At 40.7% G+C, this 21,396-nt stretch overlaps 1 protein-coding gene across 9 annotated transcripts in view; it reads right to left on the bottom strand.

Annotated features, from left to right (window-relative positions):
* The window catches only part of LOC101892866 (broad-complex core protein), a 109,350-nt gene that overhangs the window by 6,561 nt on the left and 81,393 nt on the right, over positions 1 to 21,396 (bottom strand). For 4 of the 9 annotated variants that reach the window (XM_059121541.1, XM_059121542.1, XM_059121538.1 and 1 more), the window contains exons 2-8: positions 17,336 to 17,741; positions 12,839 to 13,027; positions 12,381 to 12,759; positions 12,045 to 12,300; positions 11,831 to 11,976; positions 11,708 to 11,758; positions 294 to 4,233 (exon numbers count right to left, since the gene is read on the bottom strand). In XM_059121541.1, coding sequence (XP_058977524.1) covers positions 3,140 to 4,233; positions 11,708 to 11,758; positions 11,831 to 11,976; positions 12,045 to 12,300; positions 12,381 to 12,759; positions 12,839 to 13,027; positions 17,336 to 17,521 — 2,301 coding nt within the window. In that variant the 5' untranslated portion in view covers positions 17,522 to 17,741 and the 3' untranslated portion in view covers positions 294 to 3,139. Of the gene's footprint in view, positions 1 to 293; positions 4,234 to 5,484; positions 7,350 to 11,707; positions 11,759 to 11,830; positions 11,977 to 12,044; positions 12,301 to 12,380; positions 12,760 to 12,838; positions 13,028 to 17,335; positions 17,742 to 20,467; positions 21,009 to 21,396 lie in introns of those variants that run through there. The other 5 variants (XM_059121544.1, XM_059121546.1, XM_059121543.1 and 2 more) reach the window with 4 other exon arrangements.

Below are 21,396 nucleotides of genomic sequence, written 5' to 3' on the forward strand. Positions count from 1 at the left end.
TATGAATATTACATCACCCTTGCTGTCCCTCGATAAAAAGGGTAGGGGGTTTGTGCATATCTTGACAATTAAGTATTTAGCTATATATCACAAATCTTTTTGATTTCATAGGACTGGCCACACAAACGAACATTCGTAAGATGGACAATCGCTTCGTCGTCACTTCAAACTATTTCAACATTAGGCCTGCTGTTACTATTTTGCTTCATTTTGCTATTTGGAATTCAGTCTGTATGCTTGGGTTCGGGTTTGGGTTTGAGTTTTGATGACATTGACTTATTACAGATTGAAGATTGAAATAAATAGGAGTTGGTTTTTATTTATATGTTTGCTGTTGGTTTGTATTTGTATTAGGTAAATTTAAATTTATTTATTTATTATTCATTTATATATGTTTATATGTATGCATGTATGCTGTGATAGTATATACGTTTTGGGATTGCTGTAATGCAGCGGCTGGATGAGAACAAATACTAAAAACAATTTAGTAAATCTTCCATAATGAGTTGAACAGAGATATAGAAAAAAGTAATAAAATAATGTATAAAAACAAAAAATAAAGAAAACTAGGAGAATCTGAGTTCTTCTTCGTCTTATTGGATAGTACATGTGTGTGTTTGTGTGTGTTTGTTTGAATGAGGGCGTGTATGTGTGTTTATAGTCGATAGGTTGTTTGCTTGTATGTACATATCTTCATTTGTAATTTATTGTAACAACAAAACATTTACATCATATATCCTATATGTGTGTATGTACTTATATTTATACGTATGTATGTATGTATGTAAATAGGTGTAATTTTGTAAACAAGTATGTCATATCTGTAAGTAGATTGATGGGCATTGGGGGTCACAAAATATCAAAAATTCTGGAACATATTGTAGGTGTTTGTATTGTATACAAATGAAACAGTAATAGTCAATAATAATAATAATAATAATCATAATAATACTTAAATGTAACAGTTATAGTAGTGGTAGTTGTGGTCGTATTTTTGCTTTTACGCACTCTTCTGCTCGACATGAGAATTGGGGGCAGAGCATTGGAAAACGATTGCTTACAAAATGTAATTTGGTGAAAAGAAAATAAAAACATTACAAATATACATGTGTATGTATACGTGTGTTTGTGTATAGTCAGACTTGTTTGTTTGTGTTTTAGCTTAGCGTTTCGTGTCGTCTCGTTCGGTTTCAATTCTAAGCACACTTGACGATGCCGACATCAACTTCAACATCGCTATGATCATTCGACAACAGTATGCGTTCAATAATCACAATTTAATAATTACACAATAATTTCTAATAATTTTGAGATGGATCAATTTTTGTTTCTTGCGAAAAGTCCCAAATAAAAGTCAGTCTTTGCAACGAAAATGGATTTTCTTCACTTCTCTCTCTCTCTATCTCTATCTCGCTCGGGGAAAAATTTTGATTTGATTCCTCTAAAACAATATCGCCAATAAAAAACGTTGGTCAACCATTGCCAAAGGAATTTTAAAGCAAATTCTTAATTGATTTTGATCTTAAACCTAAAACTATCAGTCCTTTCAATGCCTAAAACAGTACAAGTGAGCGCAAGTCTCGCTGGCCAAATGTGTTTAACACAAAAAGGAGCCAACGCCGATGCGAAAACCGAAAACAAACTAAAAAATAATTTCCATTGGATTCCAAAAGGGCACAAATAAAAATACAAATGGGCGGGTCCATATCACCTGGAATGTTGAGGTTTCCCGGACTTGCATCTTTTGAAAGCTCTAATGCTTACGAAAATGTAAACGCCCAACACGCCACAGATATTGGACCCATTTCCGGGCGTTCTACCATTGAATACAAATTTATAGAAAAAAGAATCGAGCTGGCTTCGCTCTTTATAAGGTTGTATCGAATACGCCTATTTACATTGAAACGAATTTGTTTGTATGTATGTACATGTATATACCTTTCTCTATCTTATGTATGCATGCATGTATGCATATCGCCTAAAAATGCGTGTATGTATATGTAAATCTAAAATGCAGATTAGCTCAGAACTTATATATACATTGGGGTCGTCCTAGTCCTGCATGTGTATGTGTGTGTGTTTGTATTCTACATACATATATTTGAATTCTTCTTTTGAGTTACACAATAAGTCCCAGTCCTTGTAGTTGCAGTTCCTACATCACTCGGTCTAAAGGTCTTCCGAAGGGGGGTCTGACTTTCTTCTTTGAATTTTTTGGTTTCTTAGTTTCTTTTTGTTTTGTTTTTTTCTTTCTTCTTCGTTTGTTTCTGGTAGACAGACTAATTTTAATACCGATTGGTGTATTGTCGAGAATATTATGAAAAGTAAAACAATAAATACACAAAAAAAAAATAAAATAAAATAAAATCTAAAACAAAAAATTAAAATCGAAATACAATTGCACAAATCATTTTTGTTTTTGTTCAAACACTTAATTGGGTTGGGGAATGGTTAGGGGGTGGGGGAATATTGGGGTGTGGGGTGGGTCCTTAATTAAGAGCATTTGCTTTGCAAAATGCGTTCAGTTTCCTAGTCGATGAACTTACGAATACGCTAGCATGATATGAGAGTCGAGCTGTATATTCCTACTCAGGCTCTCTCTCTCGATTCTCTCTTTAGTGTTTTAAATGAAATTTTAAAAATGTTATTTTGTAAAAATCACAGTTTTGAATTCGCCTAAATATTAATAAAATAAATCTTTGTAAGTGTTTTTGAGATCCAAAAAGGGTTTGGGGATGGGTGATGAGGGATGGGGGATGCTGGTGTTTTGGTGGGTGATGGGGTTCGATAATTTTGTGGGGCGAAATGTCAGACGCTTCATTCATTGATTTAGCAGATGCATGTTGCTGTATGGATCCTCGCAAGTGGCCATGGCATAGTTTTCCATTTGTGTCAGATCTACGATAGGCGGATGTGGCGGCGGCGGCGGCAGGTCCGTCTGTGCGACGTGACATGATGAAGATGGAGTAGTCGAGGGTGGCGGGGGTAGTTGGGCTTGTTGCAGCGCTGCTTGTGATGGCGCGACATCATCGGCGTGGCCAGATGATGACATGCTATGGTGAGCTATGGCCGATCCTGGCGCAGGTCCCGCGGGGTTCATGGCAAAACTAAAGAGGTGCTGAAGAAAGTTATGCTGATCTTATAAGTAGTCCATACAGGGTTTTACGATGTTGGGTGATGATTGCTGCTGGTGCGAGGACAACTGCATGGTTTGCCCAGAATTATTACCGGCCACAGCAGCCGCTCCGACGATTGGTGACAGCAACAGTTCAGCGGCTGCGGCGGCGGCCGCGGCAGCTGCCGCTACCGCATTGTCGTTGCTCCTATTGTTGGCCGAACTGTTGGCAGCTGCGGCAGCGCTCAGTGAGCTCAATGACTGGTGCAATCGACTGCCGGCTGCTGAGGGACCTCCCACTGGACCACCCACCGATGCATGATGAAAGTATGAATGGTGCTTCTGGCGTCGATGATATATGCTCTTGTGATTGTTTAAGCTATTAAGGGTCCGAAATACTTTATGGCACAGATTACAGACGGCGTTGTTGAGGGGCTGCAAGTGCTGTTGTTCCTTGTGGCGCTTCAGGGTTAACTTTGTGCTCAGCAATTTTCCGCAGACATCGCAACGGTGGCACGCATTCAGAGGCAGCGGCAAGAGGAGTCGGCTTCCGCCAGCCAGTTCTGATGCTCGTGAGGACGCCAAAATGCCAGCCGCCGACGAGGAATTGGAGGATCGGCCAGTGGGTGACGGCGACAGAGAGGATCGGCGGTGCTGCAGCAAATGGTGGTGGTCGAATGGAGACGGCGCTCGGTTCAGGTGGTGATGGTGGTGGTGATGGGCAGACGTGGAAAGTTCATGATGAGGGTGTAAATGGTGACTGGGTAGCATGGAGAGGGGATGTTGCTGGAGGGCGAATGGCGAATGGGCGTGTGAGTGGGGCGGGGGGCTTTGTGCAGACTGGGATGATTGTTGCAGCTGCTGCTGGTGGTGGTGCAGGTGGTGGTGATGGGGGGACGGGGTAGTTGGGAAGGAACTAGATTGCTGGCTGGCCTCCGACTTTTGTTCGCGTGTATGGCGTTCACCCGCTTCACTCGCCTCGTCGGCGGCACTGCGCTCGTTCGCTTGGTGCAAATGGTGTTCGTGGTGAAGTGCATGAGAGGAATGATGGTGGTTGCTACTTGCATTTGCATTGACCCCGGGCACTATAACGCCACCGAGTAGGTTAGTGCTTCCACCTATATTGAAATATAGGAAGAGAAGAGAAAAGAGACAATAGTGACTTTCTGTTCATTCAACATGGCATAAGTTTGATCTGTTCTGTTTCTGGAGGTTCTTCTGTGATCTAGCCTAATTGCATCTGTTCTGTTATTGTGGCATTGGCTGCTGCGCTAGCCACCTATTGTGAATGCGTTTGTGTTGACTGTTGTTTCCTATCCCCCTGGGGGGTCCCTACAAATCGTCCAGGCTCAATAAATGTTCTCTTTATATGTTGTTGTAACAAAACTCCCATGTCCGCATCCAGCCTTGGCATGTCTTTCGGACATGGGGCGTCCATGACCATGAAGTGATCAAAACAAATGAAAATAAAACTGAAAAATCTTTGAGTCTTGTTGTTCTCATCATTGACCGGAGTCTTGGAGTCTTGTCATGTGACAGGTTATTAAGGGATTGGGATGTGATTTCTGTTGCAGTGTGTGGCTTATTTTCCATTACGGCGGATTCTGAACTTTTGTGATTATGAACAACACATCGATTCAAGAAACAAAAAAGGAAAACGAAAACTAAACAACACTTACGAATGCTTCGACCCGAAGGCAGTGGTCGCTCTCCGAGCACGGACAATGGCCACTGACTCCGAGCGTCGTATCGACGTATTAGCAGTTTGCTTTTACTGTTTTCGGGGAAGTAGGAGGCGGGCAATGATGCGTGCCAGGTTCTCTGGCCCTGAAATTTGGATTTCTGGGTCGGGGAACAAGACGAGTGGTTTTGTTTTGTGGAATTTTGAAACATTTTTGGCCTGATTGATTTGTTGTTGCTTTTTGTTTTGTTTACATGTGTGAGTGGTTTAGTACACACGAAATGCATGCTGTACTATTAATTTAAATTTGTTGTTGTTGTTGTTTATTTTATAATATTGATAAGAATGTCACTAGTGTCTCTCTTTTCTTTTCCTTTCTTTTCTTTATTTTTTTCATATGGCAGTGCACACCACCTACTGGGGGAGTTTGGCGGCGTGGCGTGGCATCAACATAAACAAGTTTTTAAAATTTTCAATAGCATCACTTCATATAGGAGTGAGATAGGTTGGGTATGGGAATGGGAATGCGGGGGTGGGGGTGGGGGATGGGAGGGTTGTGCGGTGGGTGTCTGATGTGTGTGTGTGTTGATTTAATTTTGATGATGTGATTTTATACATACGTACTTCTTACGTAGGTTCCAGGTGAAGATTATGGTTCTAGGTCGTGCCGGTTTTTTTTTTTTTGGGGGGGGGGGGGGGTTTCATTAATTTTGGAGGCTTGGTTCGGAGGTTCTTTTCACAGTTTCAGTGTAAAATTCAATCCAATTAATTTCAAATGTGTAATGACGCGGTGCTAAAAAAATTTAATGATATTGATGGACCGATCGATGGGTGGATGATGGGATGGATGCACGGGGTGCTTCGAACGCCCTCTTGGACTTATTGTGTAAATGCAATGACAACAAATAAATCTAAAACTATGCTAGATTAAACAATCGATATCAAAAATAAAATATGGACTTAGGCTAAAGGCAAAAATAATGTAAAAATAGTAGTAATAATAAAACGAACACAATTAAACGAAAAGTATCTCGAAAATGTCATTTTTCATACCTAAAGTAAGGGTGGTTGGTTGGTTGGTTGGTTTGCTGGTTGGATTCGTGGTTGATATTTACACAGAGAAGAACACGTTTTGCCCGGCATAGTGAGGCAAGCGAACATTCGAATGCGAGTCACTTACACGGACTGTTGACCGTTTTCTGTGATTATTCGTCCACTGTGTTGGTCCATTGGTCGGTTGGTCGGTCGGTCGGTCGGTCGGTTAGTTGGAACAAACCCTAGCTATCAAACCACTCAGTCCGATTCGTCTCTTACAACTAGCCTGGCTTGTCTATAATTATGAAATATGCATATGTGTAAGAGTACCTAAAACTATTGTTAAAGCCACGTTTTCACATTAACAAATTTGTAGACTACTTATCTATATTCATGTATATATATATATATATATATGTATATGAGTGTGTATGTATGTGTGTGTGTATTTGTTTTTTTGAGAACCTGATAAAATGATAATGCTTCTTAATTACTATATTGCTTAAATTTTGATACTTTAGATGTACGAAACTTGAAGAGAGCTCTGAACACTGCTCTCTCTTTCGCTCTGAATGAATGAGGCCGCCTGGATGAAACATGCATCGGGGGTGAGGGGAGTTGCTTAAGGCTAGGTGAGGTTGCCGAGGACAACGCATCTTTCTTTTGCCTAGACAAAAGTCAAAGGCACTGACAAACGAGTTGCAGAGTTATGGATGCGGATGGTGTAAATGAGGAACCGATCATCCAATGGTGTTGTGCGAGTGAATGTGTGGCTGTGTGCGAGTGTGCGAATGGCTACGAGGGCTGGTGCACTGTTACATTACAACTCTCGTTTAGTGGCTTATGTCTCTAGAACTTAGTGAATCAGAAGACTTAAATGCTAAGTAATCTATGGATAACTTCATCAGCATCGTCACCGCGAGTTCAGGGGTTAAAAATGAACATTTGCTAGGTAATCGAAATACATAAAACCCTATGAGGAGGACCGGTGGTTTATGGGCGTGTAGTAGGGATTGCTGCTGACAGTTAGTCCCATATTATTCTGGTGGTGCGTCGACACATCGGGCGATGGTTCCTGCTTCGGCTGCTTGAGGTTACGGTGATAGATGCTCTTGTGATTGCGCAGGCTGTTAAGAGAGCTGTAGACACGCTTGCAGATATTGCACACAGGCTCCTTGGTCGGCCGCATGTGGACGTTCTGGATGTGGCGCTTTAGACGTGTGAGGGAGGATAAGTTTTTGTTGCAGGGATCGCAGCGGAAGTCGTCGCCGCCGCTGGATGTATTTAGGCTGTTGTTGGCCGGCGAGTTTAAGGCATTAGAATTGCTCGATGACGACGAGGCGGCCATATTGGCCATGGCAGCAGCTGCTGCTGCATACATGTTGCCACTCGCATTTCCGTTCGCAGAGTTTGAGGCACTGGCTGCGGGCAAGATCTGCTGGTTGGCACCTGAAGGTCCATTGTTGACACTGCAGTTGCCGGAGAAGGGCGACATGTTTATGCCACGCATAACTGAACCTATTTCATTGTTGTTGTGGTTGTTGTTGTTGTTTTGCATACATAATAGTGGCGACAAGTCGCGTCGGACGCCGATTTTATAACGGTCACCAGTGTTATTATGGTTGTTGTTGTCGTAGTGTTGGTTGTGGCAGTTGTGACCGTCATTGTTGGTGTGGTGGTCGTGATGGTGAATGTTGTTGATCGCAGTATCGGTTGTTGGTTGTTGAAAAGCATTTGTCGTCAGTTGACCTGACGACAAGGGAAAGAAAAACGTCGTATTAGCCCATTGTGAAGAAATTGTATTGAATTATGAATAGAATGCGGTCAAAAAACAACACAGGGTGGTGGGTGGTGCTGAATAATTAACTAGCGTTACATTTCAATTGCTTGTTTTGTTTTGTTTAGTTTGGTTTTGGTTTTTTCGAATTGAATTTAGCTTATTCTCAATTTAACTTTGGGTTTACTTTCTTTGGTTTTGTTTGGTTTCTTTTTGGGGGTTTCGTAAAATTTATTTCTTTTTTGATTGTTCATTTCCATCAGTATTGGGTTCTTTAAGATTAGTTTGGTTTCAAACTCGAAACACTTTCCAGTTCTCTTCAATGTTTGCATCGATTGCCATGCATGCTGGGGTTGAGGGGTTGGGAGGAGGAGGACAACTAAAGCCAGTGAATTCCTTCATAAACCTGACCTGCATACAAATCACACTGATCTGTTCAGGGGTGTATTAACAAAGCTTTCCCGCGCCCACTAAAATGGGCGTGCCGGGGACTGGGAGGAGTAGCAACAACTATATTTTTTGTTTTAATTTTCGTTCTTTGTTTTTGCTAACCACTTTTGCAATTCCACCAATTGTTCTTTCGCTCTAATCGATTAATTTAGAAGAGGTAGTTAGGTAGGTTGTGTGGATGGGTAGGTGGTTGAGTGTGTGTATACATTTGTGTGTGTGTGTGTGTTGGTAAGATTTTGTTGCCTGTTGTCGTTGCTGCAGCCACCTCATAATATAATAATTTGTAATTTTGTTGAGTGTTGGATGCTAGAGTGTGTGTGTGTGTGTGGGTTTCAAGTCATGTTCGTTTGTGGACCATCACCAGTTTGTATCTTATATCGAATGGAGACACCTTCGAATTCCGTATGTGTGTGTAGGGGTGTACATATTTGGTTCGTTGGAAAAGGAATTGTCTTCATGTTCTATTTGAAGGCACATAATCCTTTGGAAGGAGATATAGTGACAAATTTTAAGGTTGGTTCTGCTGAAAGCGTATTCCAGTTGCGTGTTTATGGGCCTGTGTGTGTGTGTGTGTCTTGTGTATGTATCTCGATTGTGTAAGGGGGAGAGGGTTTCTTTGGGGCAGGAATATTAGGGATGCTGGATGCTTGCTACTACAATTACAATACAAATTTCGCGGCTTATTGCCAAGTCCGTCCAGTTTCAGTTTCAGATTTTTCCAATTGACCAATAAGGGTTAACATTCTTAGTGTGTACAGGGTTTTGTGTTGTGTCCCTCTGTTTTTTTGTTTACTTTGTTTGATTTGGATTGTTTGTTTTTCTGAGTTCGGATGTTACTTGTGTTACCTTACTCGCTAAGTGAATGCTTTGACTAAACTATAAGATAACTTAGGATAAGTGGTGCCAGTTGCCAGTTTTCACTTCGTGTTTCCGGTAATAATGATAAAATACAACAAACCATTGAGGAAATGCTGGAGAACACAAAAGCAAATTATAAACGGAATGATAGCTCGTCCGCGTACTCCTTCAAGTGCCGCTGCCGTTGCTATTGCTGCTGTCAATCGATGCCAATTAAATGTTCCCGATCTCGTCTTTGGTTTGTTCTGCAAAGCCGTGTCCATTTCACCAATTCAACTACGTAAGTCTGTATTTATGTGGTTGTGTGTTGCAGACTGGCCGATTAATTTTTGTTTTTTTTTTTTTTTTAATTCATTTATTGTTTACATTTTATCCGTGTATACATATATGCAGATATGTGTGTGTGTGTGTGTGCGTGTTTATGGCATTGACGTATGTATTTTCATGCAGTCTGTTTGGAGGAGAGGGCGGGGTGTTTTCCTTATAATTATACCAATTAAAGACTAATTTATATGAATAGTGTGTGTGTGTGCGTGTGTTTGTGAGAGGTTTGCAAATCTTATGACTAGGCGCGAGAGAGTTGCGTGCCCGACTGGTCAAAGAAAGTAACAGTTCTTTGGGCTTCAATCGAATTGCATCGATATATTTTCGCTTTTCTTTTTGAATTTTCATGCATACAAGACATAGATATGTGGGTGTGTGTGTGTGTGTGTAAATTAAAATAAAAATAACATAATCATAAGAGATGTTGTTGTGTGGCATAATTGGAGAGGTGGCATTGATTGATGTAGATTTTAGTAAATGCAGAAAATGGTATGTCATCATGAATGGGAATGTATGAGGAGGACAACATAAAATGTTATATGGTATGTGTGCGCTTGTAGGTGTGTGAGTGTCTGGATGCGGCGTTAGAAACTGGAGTTTCTGGAGATTGTCACAACGAGGATCAGATAAAAGACGTTCAAACTAAGTACCAATTGTTCATTGTCTTTTTTCATTCTTTTTTTCGAACTTAACTTGCACTTCTGTAAGGAGTGGGCGTCCTTGGGGTGCAGTAAATGAACACTTAACATATTTAGCATTAAATTAAAAAGGAAAACTAAACGAAACAACACTCAGATACAGAATTTTACGAGACAGAACCTAAACAAATAAAAAATAGGCATTGGAAATAGAAAAAACAACGCTTGCTCGATACCAAATAAAAAAGGACATAACAAATGAAAACTTGGTCTAGTAATCTGTTGAGGATGATATTTACGCACATTCATGTTTGGATTAACGACGTCAATTGTAAAAAATAGGATAATAGAAACGATAAATGGGTTTCTGCACACAAAGAGGGCTAAAGTCCATGGGTGGCGGGGGTATGTGGAAACATAAAATTGTCGACATAAATACTCTTAACTAATACTCAACTAATCTAAAGTAAAAACAAAAACCAAATCGAAACTAAACTAAACTAAACCATCAACTCAAAACGATAATTAATGTTAGGTACTAAGGACGGCAGAATTCGAGTGTGGCGAGTCTCCGTGGATGCCGCTATGAACGAATGCTGCCGCGTACATTCATCGGTGTGTACAATGCGGGAATGCAGATGACTAAATAAGTGTGACTAAATATTTATGATGCCAATCGTTAGGTATGCTGATGTCTGCCTCGGCACCTAATCGATCAGATTCATATTCGGAAATCGGAACAAAGTTACTCGACAATGTGGGATATGCTGGGATGTAGGTATGCAGTGTGCGACTTATGTATGTAACAAATCCAAATGAACACAATGAGGGAGAACAAAAGCTTTAACAAATAAAAAATCGTGTTAACGTGTAATATCGAGGCGAAAGCTCATAGTGAACGAATACGAACGAATTAGTACACAAATAGACAATTTATGGGGAGTATTAAATCAAAATATATATTTTCATTTGTCTTTCTCGGCGTTCTACTGCGCCCCACGTCTGCAAGGGGTCTGTAGTACTGTGGACATGGTTTATTGTTTGATGTTCACTCTGTCAGATTCATTTTGACTGTTTTCGTTTTTTTGTGTAATATTTAAATTTATCAACGCCTCAACTTTCTTCTTCGGTAAATGTGAGAAAAAAAGCGTTTTACTAAAACAAAGAATAAATTCAAACCAAATAAACAAAAAAAAAAAAAAACATCGACAAAACACGCAATGAAAACTGAAGGACTTCGTTGGAACTTTGCAAGCGAGGATAGCAAACCTTCCTCCCATTTCCCCAGAGAAAAGCGAGCGCGCATCTCTTCAATTTTCATAGAGTCTTTGTCGCTTCAAGGCATCATGTGACGGAAATAACTGAAATCGCTCCACATTTAAACAATCAAACAAGAAAGAAATTTATCTTCAACAGCCGCTCTTCGGGGCGGCCCGTGCGATCAATCGGCGATTGTCGATCGGTAACTATAAGATACGAACGAGGTGACCGGCCAGCGAACAAACAGGGAACAGCGGGTGAGTGCGGGTATGGACGCGTTCCGTCTTTGTGTCGCTGCGATTTAGTTTGGAAATTATGTTTTACTGAATGGATGCGTAGAGAAGTAAATGAATTGTTTGGATTCTCGAATGTCGATTTCAATTTCAATTTCGTTACGAGTTATCAGGAAATTATAACAAAAATAAACCAAAAGTTAAATAAAGAATGTCAATATCAAAATTATTAAAGATAACAACCAAAAAAGTTACATTAAATAAGAGAATTTTGTACGCATTGATGTAAATAATGTCAATGAGTTGTAAGCAAGGAGAAACTGGTGTGGGACTCACCTTGGGGGGAAGCGGCTATGTCGGCGGCCGAGGGCATCTGCGAATTCAGACCTGCAAGGGGAGAAGGAAAGTGGGGTTAGGTAATGATACTGATATCGTCCAGCGCCACCAACAGCTACTTACTGGCAAATGCGGCTGGGTCTAGATTGCCCATGGGAAATGTAAAGGGCGCCGATGGAAATAACTTGGACTCGGCTGGTGAGATTAGAAAGGGAGCCGACGGTGGATGCGGTGGCATCGTATTTTCAATTTCCTCGTCGTTCACCGAGCTGTCACAAACAAAAGAAATAAGGATTAGTTACGTCGTTTTGGACAAGGTCCACCTTTGACATCCTACCTTATGGAGCCTTTGCCGCAATCTACACTGCCCACTCGAAGCTGTTCATTTTCGCCATTTGAGTCGTTACTGTGCTCGTCGTTGTTATTGCTGCAGACCAATTCCATGGGTTCCGATTTGACATCTTCGGCTCTACGGGTCAGGGGTGAGGGCGTGAGACTTTCACCTTTTTCGCCCGCTGTAATGCCGTTGCCGTTCGCACTGGAATTGGAACCACTGCCGCCGTTTCCTGTGGCATTTGTCGAGGACCCATTGCCTTTGGTGGAGAGACAAAGCAATAAATACAAATTGGATGGAAATTAGATGGGCCGCGGATGGCAGTGGCCATGTACTTACGTTTCTCATCTTTGGGTGGGGGCGAGTTGTTGTTGTTGTGCTTCATAGTGGAGAAATCTGTGGGCGTCAACTGGGGGGAAGTGCTGCGTGGATGGACAATGTCGGGACTGTTGGTGTTGCTGGGCGGTAAACCGTTGTCGGGGCCACGCATTCGCTTCAACGTGTTGGTGGGATCTTCGGCAGAGGACGTTGAGTTGTTATGCTCGCGTCTCAACATGCCGATTCGCTTAAAGAACGGCATTTGCGTGGGCGGTAGTGGCGGTGGCGGGGACACCGCATTCCGCTGATACAACGGCGAGTCCTCGGACATGGATGTGTGCAGTGGATTCAAGGGTGTGCGCACCCCAGAATTGGCCAAGTTTTGTATTTGTGCTAATTGCTGCAGGAAGAAAAAACAACAACAACAATAAAAACTGTGAGTATTTCGGTCAAGCGTATCGCGCTCTCGGCATGCTTACACTATGGGTTTCCTCGGCCTGCTGTTGAGTAAGCCCTGAAACTCTAAGGACTTCCGCTGTCTTCAGGAACGACTGCAGAGACTTTTGATGCACATTGACTTCGCCATGGTAAATGAACTCGACCAATGAATGTAGATCGTTGAAGTTTACATCCTGCAACAATATCACTGGATGTTTGCAGGGTGTACTCTGAAAGAGAGTAGGAGCGAGAACAAAATTAGATCAATATGGAAGTGAAACAAGGGCGAAGTAGCATGGTATGTTTACAGATGAGGACGCCTCCTCTCCTCCATGGTGATGCCAGCACATGTTGTGTGACATGCATCGGCGAGTAAGACCTGTTTTCCAATTGCCCCCCTTTTGAATAGGTTTCGGTATTCGCTGGCTCAAGTGCGCTCTGCCCGCATTTCTTTGGCTCTGCGGCAGAGCGGTCACTGTGCATGCAGACAGCATTGCTGGCTGATCAAGAAGAATTGGGTCATGCGTCAGGCGAGATATTTTCGTATGGCTTTTTGCGAACTTTATCATCAATGCATACATACAGTGTTCGCACTAATACAAACACACCTACCCATCCATCCATCCCTCCATCCATTCAGTGCATGGTGATCGCTACGATATGCCGTGTAAATGCTGCTGTTATTGTTTTATTTTTGCTGTTCAACCGAACGATGTCGGCCGTATTACAACAATGTTGGGTTTGCTATTTTGCTGGTGTTTTTTCGTCTTTGTCGTCTTCTTCTTCTTCTTTTGTAAAATGAGGTCAACTGATCGACGAAAGTCTTGTTTGTTAAACCTCACGAATACACGCATATATACATATACATATATTAGTGTTCATAGCATTCGTGTATATAGGTGAGGACAGGGGAAAACATTTGCACAAGGCGACCAGAAGCCACACTCTTGACGTTGGGTTGGGTTTATAGAGGCACCACTGATCTTTGAAGAGCTTTGAGAGATGCTGCATACTTTGGCTATTTGCTGGCCAGTCCAGTGCACTGAAATTGGGACAGCGTACAATGCAAATGACGCTTTCCGCTGCCTTTGTGTGCCGGAGCAGTACTGTATTGTGTATTGTGTGACCCCTGACAATTCTCTGGGCATCTTCAAATGCAACTGCATCACAATCACTAGACAGACAATTAGCATTTCAAGTGGCCAGGTAAACACTCGAGTTCCTGGCCACTTGGCTTCGAAGCCAGTGTCCCGATTGCAGCCAAAAAGCTCATTAAAATTTTAGAGCTTCTCTGCAGTTAATTAATTATTGATGCTAAGGCGAGCAACGCCAACGAGCCTTGGCCGAAGGTGCTCATTGGCATCCGGCACTCTTCATTTTGCATTCTACAATGGCTGGAGTGAAGCGATGTGCCCCTGCTTCCCTGCTTGTGAGATAACTCCACATGCAAAGGAATAGGCTGCAAAAGGAACACACACACTCACACATAGGTTTACTTATGTATATTACGTGTTACAGCCTGAGTGAGAGTGGTTGTGTGCTCCGAGAAGTTGTGTCAACAAAGTTCTGTGCCATTTTAATTTGTATCGCCCCAGCTCTGCTGGCTTCCCTTTTCGATTCGTACAGCTTTCTTATTTCGATTTTTTGTTCGCTTCTTGCAAGCCGTTTGCTGTTTTGTTATAGTTTTTCTTTTTTCGGCCACTTTTTTGTTGACTATATTTTGATAATGTAAAATTAATTTTTTGCTTCGGCATGTTTTTATTGTTGTATCACTGGGAGTTTTTATTGCAGAGCTTGTTGTTGTCAGTTTAGTTGCATTTGTTAAACTCAAGTCGACTACTGTTCCCGGGGTGTTTGGTTGAGTGCTGGCATCGGCGGCACAGTGGCTCCATGGACGACGAAGAGCCCTGAAACGAAACTGTGGAATGCCTCAGGCAGATCCACTACTTGCCATAGAGTAGTAGACCACCCCTTCCCCCTGCATAACAAACAGCGGACAATACTGTCACGGATAAAGACAGCTCAGTATGCCCATACCGGAACAGGTATTTGTGGCGACATTGCGATCTGATAAAATGTGACTTGTGCCCACTGTATGCCGTTGTCCATTGCCCGCCGCTGTTGGTGTTGCTGTTGTTGGCCGCTTGCATTGTTCGTTGGCTTTTTTGCCAGTTTCTGTTCGGTGCTGTTTTGCATTGTATTATTTTTGCTATTTAGCAAATTAAATGTTGTATTCTTTTCGTTTGGCTTCTTTTCTTTGGTGTTGCTGTTAGGGCTGCTACTCTGCCTCTGCCACTGCTTCTGGCGGTGTTGTTGTTTTGCTACTGATATTTATGCACTTCAAAGAAAGTATGCAAAATGTCGTGACATTACTAAGTACGAGTCGAATATAATGTTTTTTAAGCATTTTTTGTTAGCAACGGTTAGTTTTTTTTTCTTCTTCTTCTTCTTCTTCTTTTTCTGGTGTTTGCTAAATAAATTTTGCATAAGTAGGCCCATTTCGACATTTGAACAATGCAACCGACCAAGTTTCTTTTCTTATTTAGTTGTTGCCATGATTGCTTGTTCGACTGCTAGTTGCCGTGTCTTCTTTTTGTTATTGGTACACGCTTTCCGTATAAGTCGACAACGCATTTTAGTGCCAAATTACAAATGACGGATAGGCGTACGATTATGGTTTGCAAAGGTGCGGGGAGTAGTGACTGCATAGCAAGGGATTATGAGTCAGTAAGCAGTCCTCACGCTCCTGGATTCAGCTAGCACCAATAGCCTTGGCACTGTATTTGTGTTTGGCGCTGTACGCTGCTGTTTGTCCCATGGCATTTGATTGTCGCATTGAGTTGTCATAATAGTGGTGGGGGGAGGTGTTGTCAACATCGCCCAGCATTCTTTGCCTGTCCATATTGTTTGATTGGGCGGTGCCTCGTAGGCCTCAAGAAAATGCATAAAGAACAACTTTCTTAAATAGTTCATTGCTGTATTGTTGCAAATGAGAGTTCGTTTTTTTTTAAGGGATGCCGAAATACGATATGCTCCTCACATGTCCGTGGAAAAATATCGAGGATAAACTTTAGAGTGCGGGTGTAAACAGGCCATTGACTAGGCTTGGGTAATATCATTCCTTACTTTTCATTCTCACTGAAAACCGAAAAGTCTTGAAATAATCCTAAGAGTATGTTAACCATTGCAAGACTATGGGGACAGAGAGGTAAAACACATGTATTCATATGAATGTTACTGAAATACGTCGAATGTACGAAATTGCAAAGTTGGAAATTTTTAATATCGACAATTGAACAATGAATAAAACATATGGATTTGTGCATGTTTGTAATTGGAAATCAATTATAACAATTGGTTAAAAACAAACAATTGTCCATAGTGGGGATGTTGTGTACGCTACATCGGATTTTAGGTAGCGCTGTAACATTCAACTGGCACCTACAACGTACTTTTATTACAAGTGTTAAATACACGTATTTATACAAATGTTACCTAAATACTCTTCTACTTTGGTAGAATTGATTTCTGTTTTTTCTCTTTGTTGTTGTTGAAAATAAGAACAGATAATAGACAAAATATGCTGGAAGAATTTAATCTGTTTAACAAATGTTCCTGCATCACACTACAGGTCATTGTTTTACAATTCAAACTCATTTGGGTTTTAACGGATACGCATCTGAGCAACACTTGTATTATCGATCTTTAAAGCCTTAGATTATGTAGATAAATATCAGACTTTCTAAGCATGTCATAGCTCCACAAGAGGTTAACATCGCGATGAGCATCCCTATATAAATATATGTAGTTGCTGCCAACTTTCTTACCTCCGCCCCTCCTTTCATGCGACTAGCTATCCTTTGTGACTGTAAAATTATGACTAAAGCAGCTAGAAACTTTAATAGCAGCCTAATTAATAAAATTGAAATAATATTTCAAACAAAAAAAAAAGTACAAATATCACGTGCCGACGAAAGTTGAAACCGCGTTCTGAAGCGGCGAGGTGTGGCGGGACTGGGGGACGACGTAATGTCTGGTAAATGCATTGCTAATATTTGGCGGTGTGTCGGTGTGTGTTTTTTATTTACCAACTTGCCTTTGTTGTGCATAATGTGGAATTAGCTTAGCCTTCATTGCTACAGTGGCATTTCTGCTGGCCTTTTTTTTTTTTTTTTTTGATTTTACCAACGACAACTTTACTCCGTCCGCCAAGGCATAATGGCAAGCGTAGTTGGCGAGCTATCATATCATATTCGGAACTTTGCTTGGTTGTGTGCTCTCATAGCTTCGTATTAGAATGGCGTGTTGGGGATGACATAAAGGCAGCACATTTTGCTTGTGCTTGCAGTTTTATACATCTGCATTCTCTTACAAAGAAGTTTGACACGCAAATGCGGTTAGAATGGCGGTTCCGCTGATGGGCAGCAGAATCGCCGAAAATTAATACATTACAATAGCGTTTGAGTTGCAGACACAGAGTGACGTTTTGGGGTGTAATATGTAGGTACGTACGTACGTCCGTTCTGTTTTGGACTTACCTTTAATAAATCTCGGAAATAGGGGCTGCATGCTGACAGGACCACGCGATGTGCTTTGATACTGCGCCCTTCGCAGGCCAATGTGACGTCGACGAAATCTTCGTCATCTCTGAGATTTTCGAAGGCCGATGTTATGCTACTTTGGTAGTTGTTCCAACGAAGACAAAAATGTTGCGTCTCGTCCATGGCGATGCTATGTTTGATGATGGCGTTTGAATATGGGAAGAGATTAACTCTGGTGTTCTATGAGGTGGTTTGGCGGCACGATTTGCCTTTATATTAATCTAATTATAATTTCTTGTTTCCTATATATTTATTTATGTGTATATATATTTCTTTGCTTCATACGAGCTATTATTTGCTCCTGGGGTGGCCAATAAATGACGCTGGTAACTTAAATGTAAAACTGCAAAGAAAACAAAAGATAAACAAAAAGTTCATTATTCAGGGTACATGTGGTTGTTCGTCATGATGACGAAACAAAAAAAGTATGTAGGTATGTAGGCCTTATAATGAGTCAAGATAAAGAAAATGGGGTAATCCCCGTTAAAAATAATTTGTACTTTTCTTAATTTTGACATTTGAACTAGGTGGAAAGCTCGATACGTTGTCGCTTGTTGAGATCAAGGAGTGTTGTCGTGCTAGCTGTCTCTGTACAATATATGTACTACATATATGAAAATAACAAACAAAGAACTAAAGACAAATCTTTAAAGTGGTGAGTGAAAAATGTTGAAAAGAATATGTATTTCTTGAGGCATGTCTGACATGTGAAACCTCCTGAAGAAGATCGAGCCGAAACAAAAATATTTTTTCTGATATTTTAGTCAAAAAATTTTTCGTTTTACAGTAATTTTCCGATTTAACGAATTTTTAAGAGGTTTACCTAAAATTCGACGTACTTAGTCGAGGTTTTTCAGCATACAAGTAAAATACATGTATTTTATAAAAGTTACCCAAATACGTCGGACGCACGAAATTTCAACATTGAAAATTGAGCAATTTGTTTTTGTGTCTGTGTGGGTTAAAAAAATAGAAATGAATAATGAATACCAAAAAAGTGCGAATGTTTGTAATTGGAAAATATAACAGCTACAAAGTTTTTACAACGTTAATAGTTGGTAGATTTTAAGATATGGACCTGGCGTATTTGGGTAATACGAACGTACCGTAGTGGGGATGTTAAATATTTGTATGTGCTACGTCGAATTTTAGGTAACGCTGTAAACATTTATATTACGATGTTGTGATTTGTTTGAGGCTGAGATAACATCCCTCCATCAGCACAACCGGGAATTAAGAATGACGATGTTGTAAAACATATTAAAATGTGTGTACAATGGGTGTAACAAAATAGTATAGACATAGACCAATGAAAAAATGGTCGAAGAAATGCTCTCAACGTTTGTCTTCGAAAACATTAGGATCTGCAGATGTTGTTTATATCGTTTCAGGGGTATGAGTGAATATATTAAAGTCACTCAATTCTAAAATGATAAAAATATCATACACCATTGGAAAAATACGGGAATAATCAAGTGAAATTCTTAAAAAACGATTAAATGTGTTTTGGAAGTCGAGTGGGTCGACTGTATAAAGCAGCATGTTGACTATGCAAAGCGTGCTGAGAGCCACCTGTATAAAAAAAAAAAAACAAACAAAACTAACTTTTCGTTGTCTATACTTTCATTAGTCTATGATATAGATGCCATCAAATCCGCAAATCGAGAAGAAGCGATGAAAAAAACACTACAAGTTCCTAAAATATAACAAAATAGGTAATTACAGTTATTTACAACTACAATTCCAAGCAAGATGTCACAAAAAAGCACAACAACTCTATTAATATCAGAATTCCTCAGAGAGTTTTTATTTCAATAGTTTTTGAGTAAACAAGCCCTGTTATAAATAGTACTAATTCATTTTCTCGAACAGGTCTGACGTTATATAGTTCGTTAACTTGAAAAACTACTGTATTTTTGGAATATTCTTCGGCTGAGATAAATGTTTCAACATCGGTGGCAATTTTGAAATTTCATTGGACTCTGACTGGGTCACATGAGTATGTCTTCCATTCAAAGATCACAAAAATCGAAATAAGTAGGGAATTTCCAAAGAAGTGATCGTGTGCCTGCATATTTCAAGTTCCTGCAATACCCATACAATATCAAAGTATAAAACAAACTAAACTTTTTTCTTCTTAATCATTTGTTTAAATTTAAACTTGAATTCCATGCCGAACAACAAACAAATGGCTGCTTAGTGTTAATAAACTCATTGAATCATTCCCGTTTGTTTCATGGTCAAGGTTTTATTTTTGTTTGCTTGCGTCTCGCCCCTTGGCTCTACACCAAACAGTGTTCTGCAGTTCTGAATTCTATTTAGAATAGAGAGTGAATAGCAGCAGCGGAATGTTGTTATACGTCGAGCAATAGCAGAAAATTGAGATTAGGCGTTTCGAGACTACTGATGCATCGAATCTCATTCTCTCTTGGCAGCGCAACTACTCTCAAAACTGTCCTTCGGCTTGTAGGCCTAACCTTAGTCACGCCTAGTTGGGTGCTGGAGCAACGGGAAGTTGCTTAGAATTCACTTCTTTTGCTAATTTGGCAAGCCATTGACAGGCATTTCTGTATGATTCACACACACACACACACGCCCATATACATGCATCTATTATTCGCGATGGATGTTAGTATTTTTAATTTTAGGCGAACATTCAAGAAAACACACTGACAACAAAATAAATATAAAGTAGGTGTAGTTGGCCAAACAAACAAACACACACACACACACGCAGAGACGCATACACACAGTGGTGTACAAGTGCGACTTTGTCGAAATGCATGTGTGTAGGTAGGTGTCTACATTTTTAATGGATCTTCCACAGTCGAACTATGCAGAACGTCGCTGGGAACTATTCTCGGCATGGTGAGTGACTTTGTGGGTTTTGTGTTCGTTCGATGTGACTCGGTTGCGGGTGTTGGCGGGGCTGAGAGAAATGTTTCGTCTGCTAGTTGAGTTTATAGTGAGCGAGTGCAGGGTTTATCTAATCGTCGTCGCCGCAGCGCTGAATTTCGCACGAAAGTGAAATTGTATTTTCAAGGTCTTTTGCTGCGACCACTATCTCACCTTTTACTGAATTCGGTGTTCGGCAACGCATTTTAGCGTTCCTATTTCTTTTTGCATAGTGAACACATACGGGCGTTCTGATATTTGTTCTCTGTTTAGGTACACTATTTGTGACAGTATTTTGACGAAAATATGCGACGGAAATATGTTTAGTATCAATTTAAAGTATGTATCTGTCTGTTTCAATATTCGAAATTTTGGATTTTTGTAAAAGAGTTTTAAAAAATTAAAAGAGATCACACACTTCGATTGGATATTCCGATAGAATTGTAAAGGTTTTAGCCGTTATATAAAATTCCGTCCGACCGACCGACCGACTGACCAATGGACCGAATTAGACCTGGGAATATGCGCAACTGTTAGGACTAGCGTTAAAAAAGCGCATTAAGCAACTGCTGAGAAAACTATCCATAGCATTCACTCGAACCACGCGAACTGCGCCCAATTTCACAAAAAGAGCACAAGGCAAAAACACCAACCAGCAGCAAGCAGCACAACAACAATAAGCACAACAACAACATTGTCGCCACCGCATACAACTACAGCAAAAACAATGTAGGTATTAATAATACACTTCAGCCGTCGTCATCCAACAGGAGTTTTTTTTGCGGGTGTTTGTGTGATGTGATTCGCGCTGCGGCAAAACGCAATTTTATTTCTGCTCGTTCTCTTCCAATTGAATGTATGTATGAAGGTGTGTGCCGATATGTATAATCATAATACTAGATCAAAGGAGCAGAGTATGTATGCATTTCGGCTGTTGTTTGTCCAGACCCCACTACACACTCACTATTTTTATTCTCAAACATATTCGGGAATAGAATAGTCGTTGCCGTTGTTGTTGTTGTTGCTCGTTTTTTTGCCGAAATTTTGTTTTCAAACATCGGCCTGCCAGTGTGTGAGAGCAGGGAGATGGAGACAACGATTCC

Source organism: Musca domestica, unplaced genomic scaffold, assembly GCF_030504385.1.
Source record: "Musca domestica strain aabys unplaced genomic scaffold, Musca_domestica.polishedcontigs.V.1.1 2, whole genome shotgun sequence".
Classification (NCBI taxonomy): Eukaryota; Metazoa; Arthropoda; class Insecta; order Diptera; family Muscidae; genus Musca; species Musca domestica.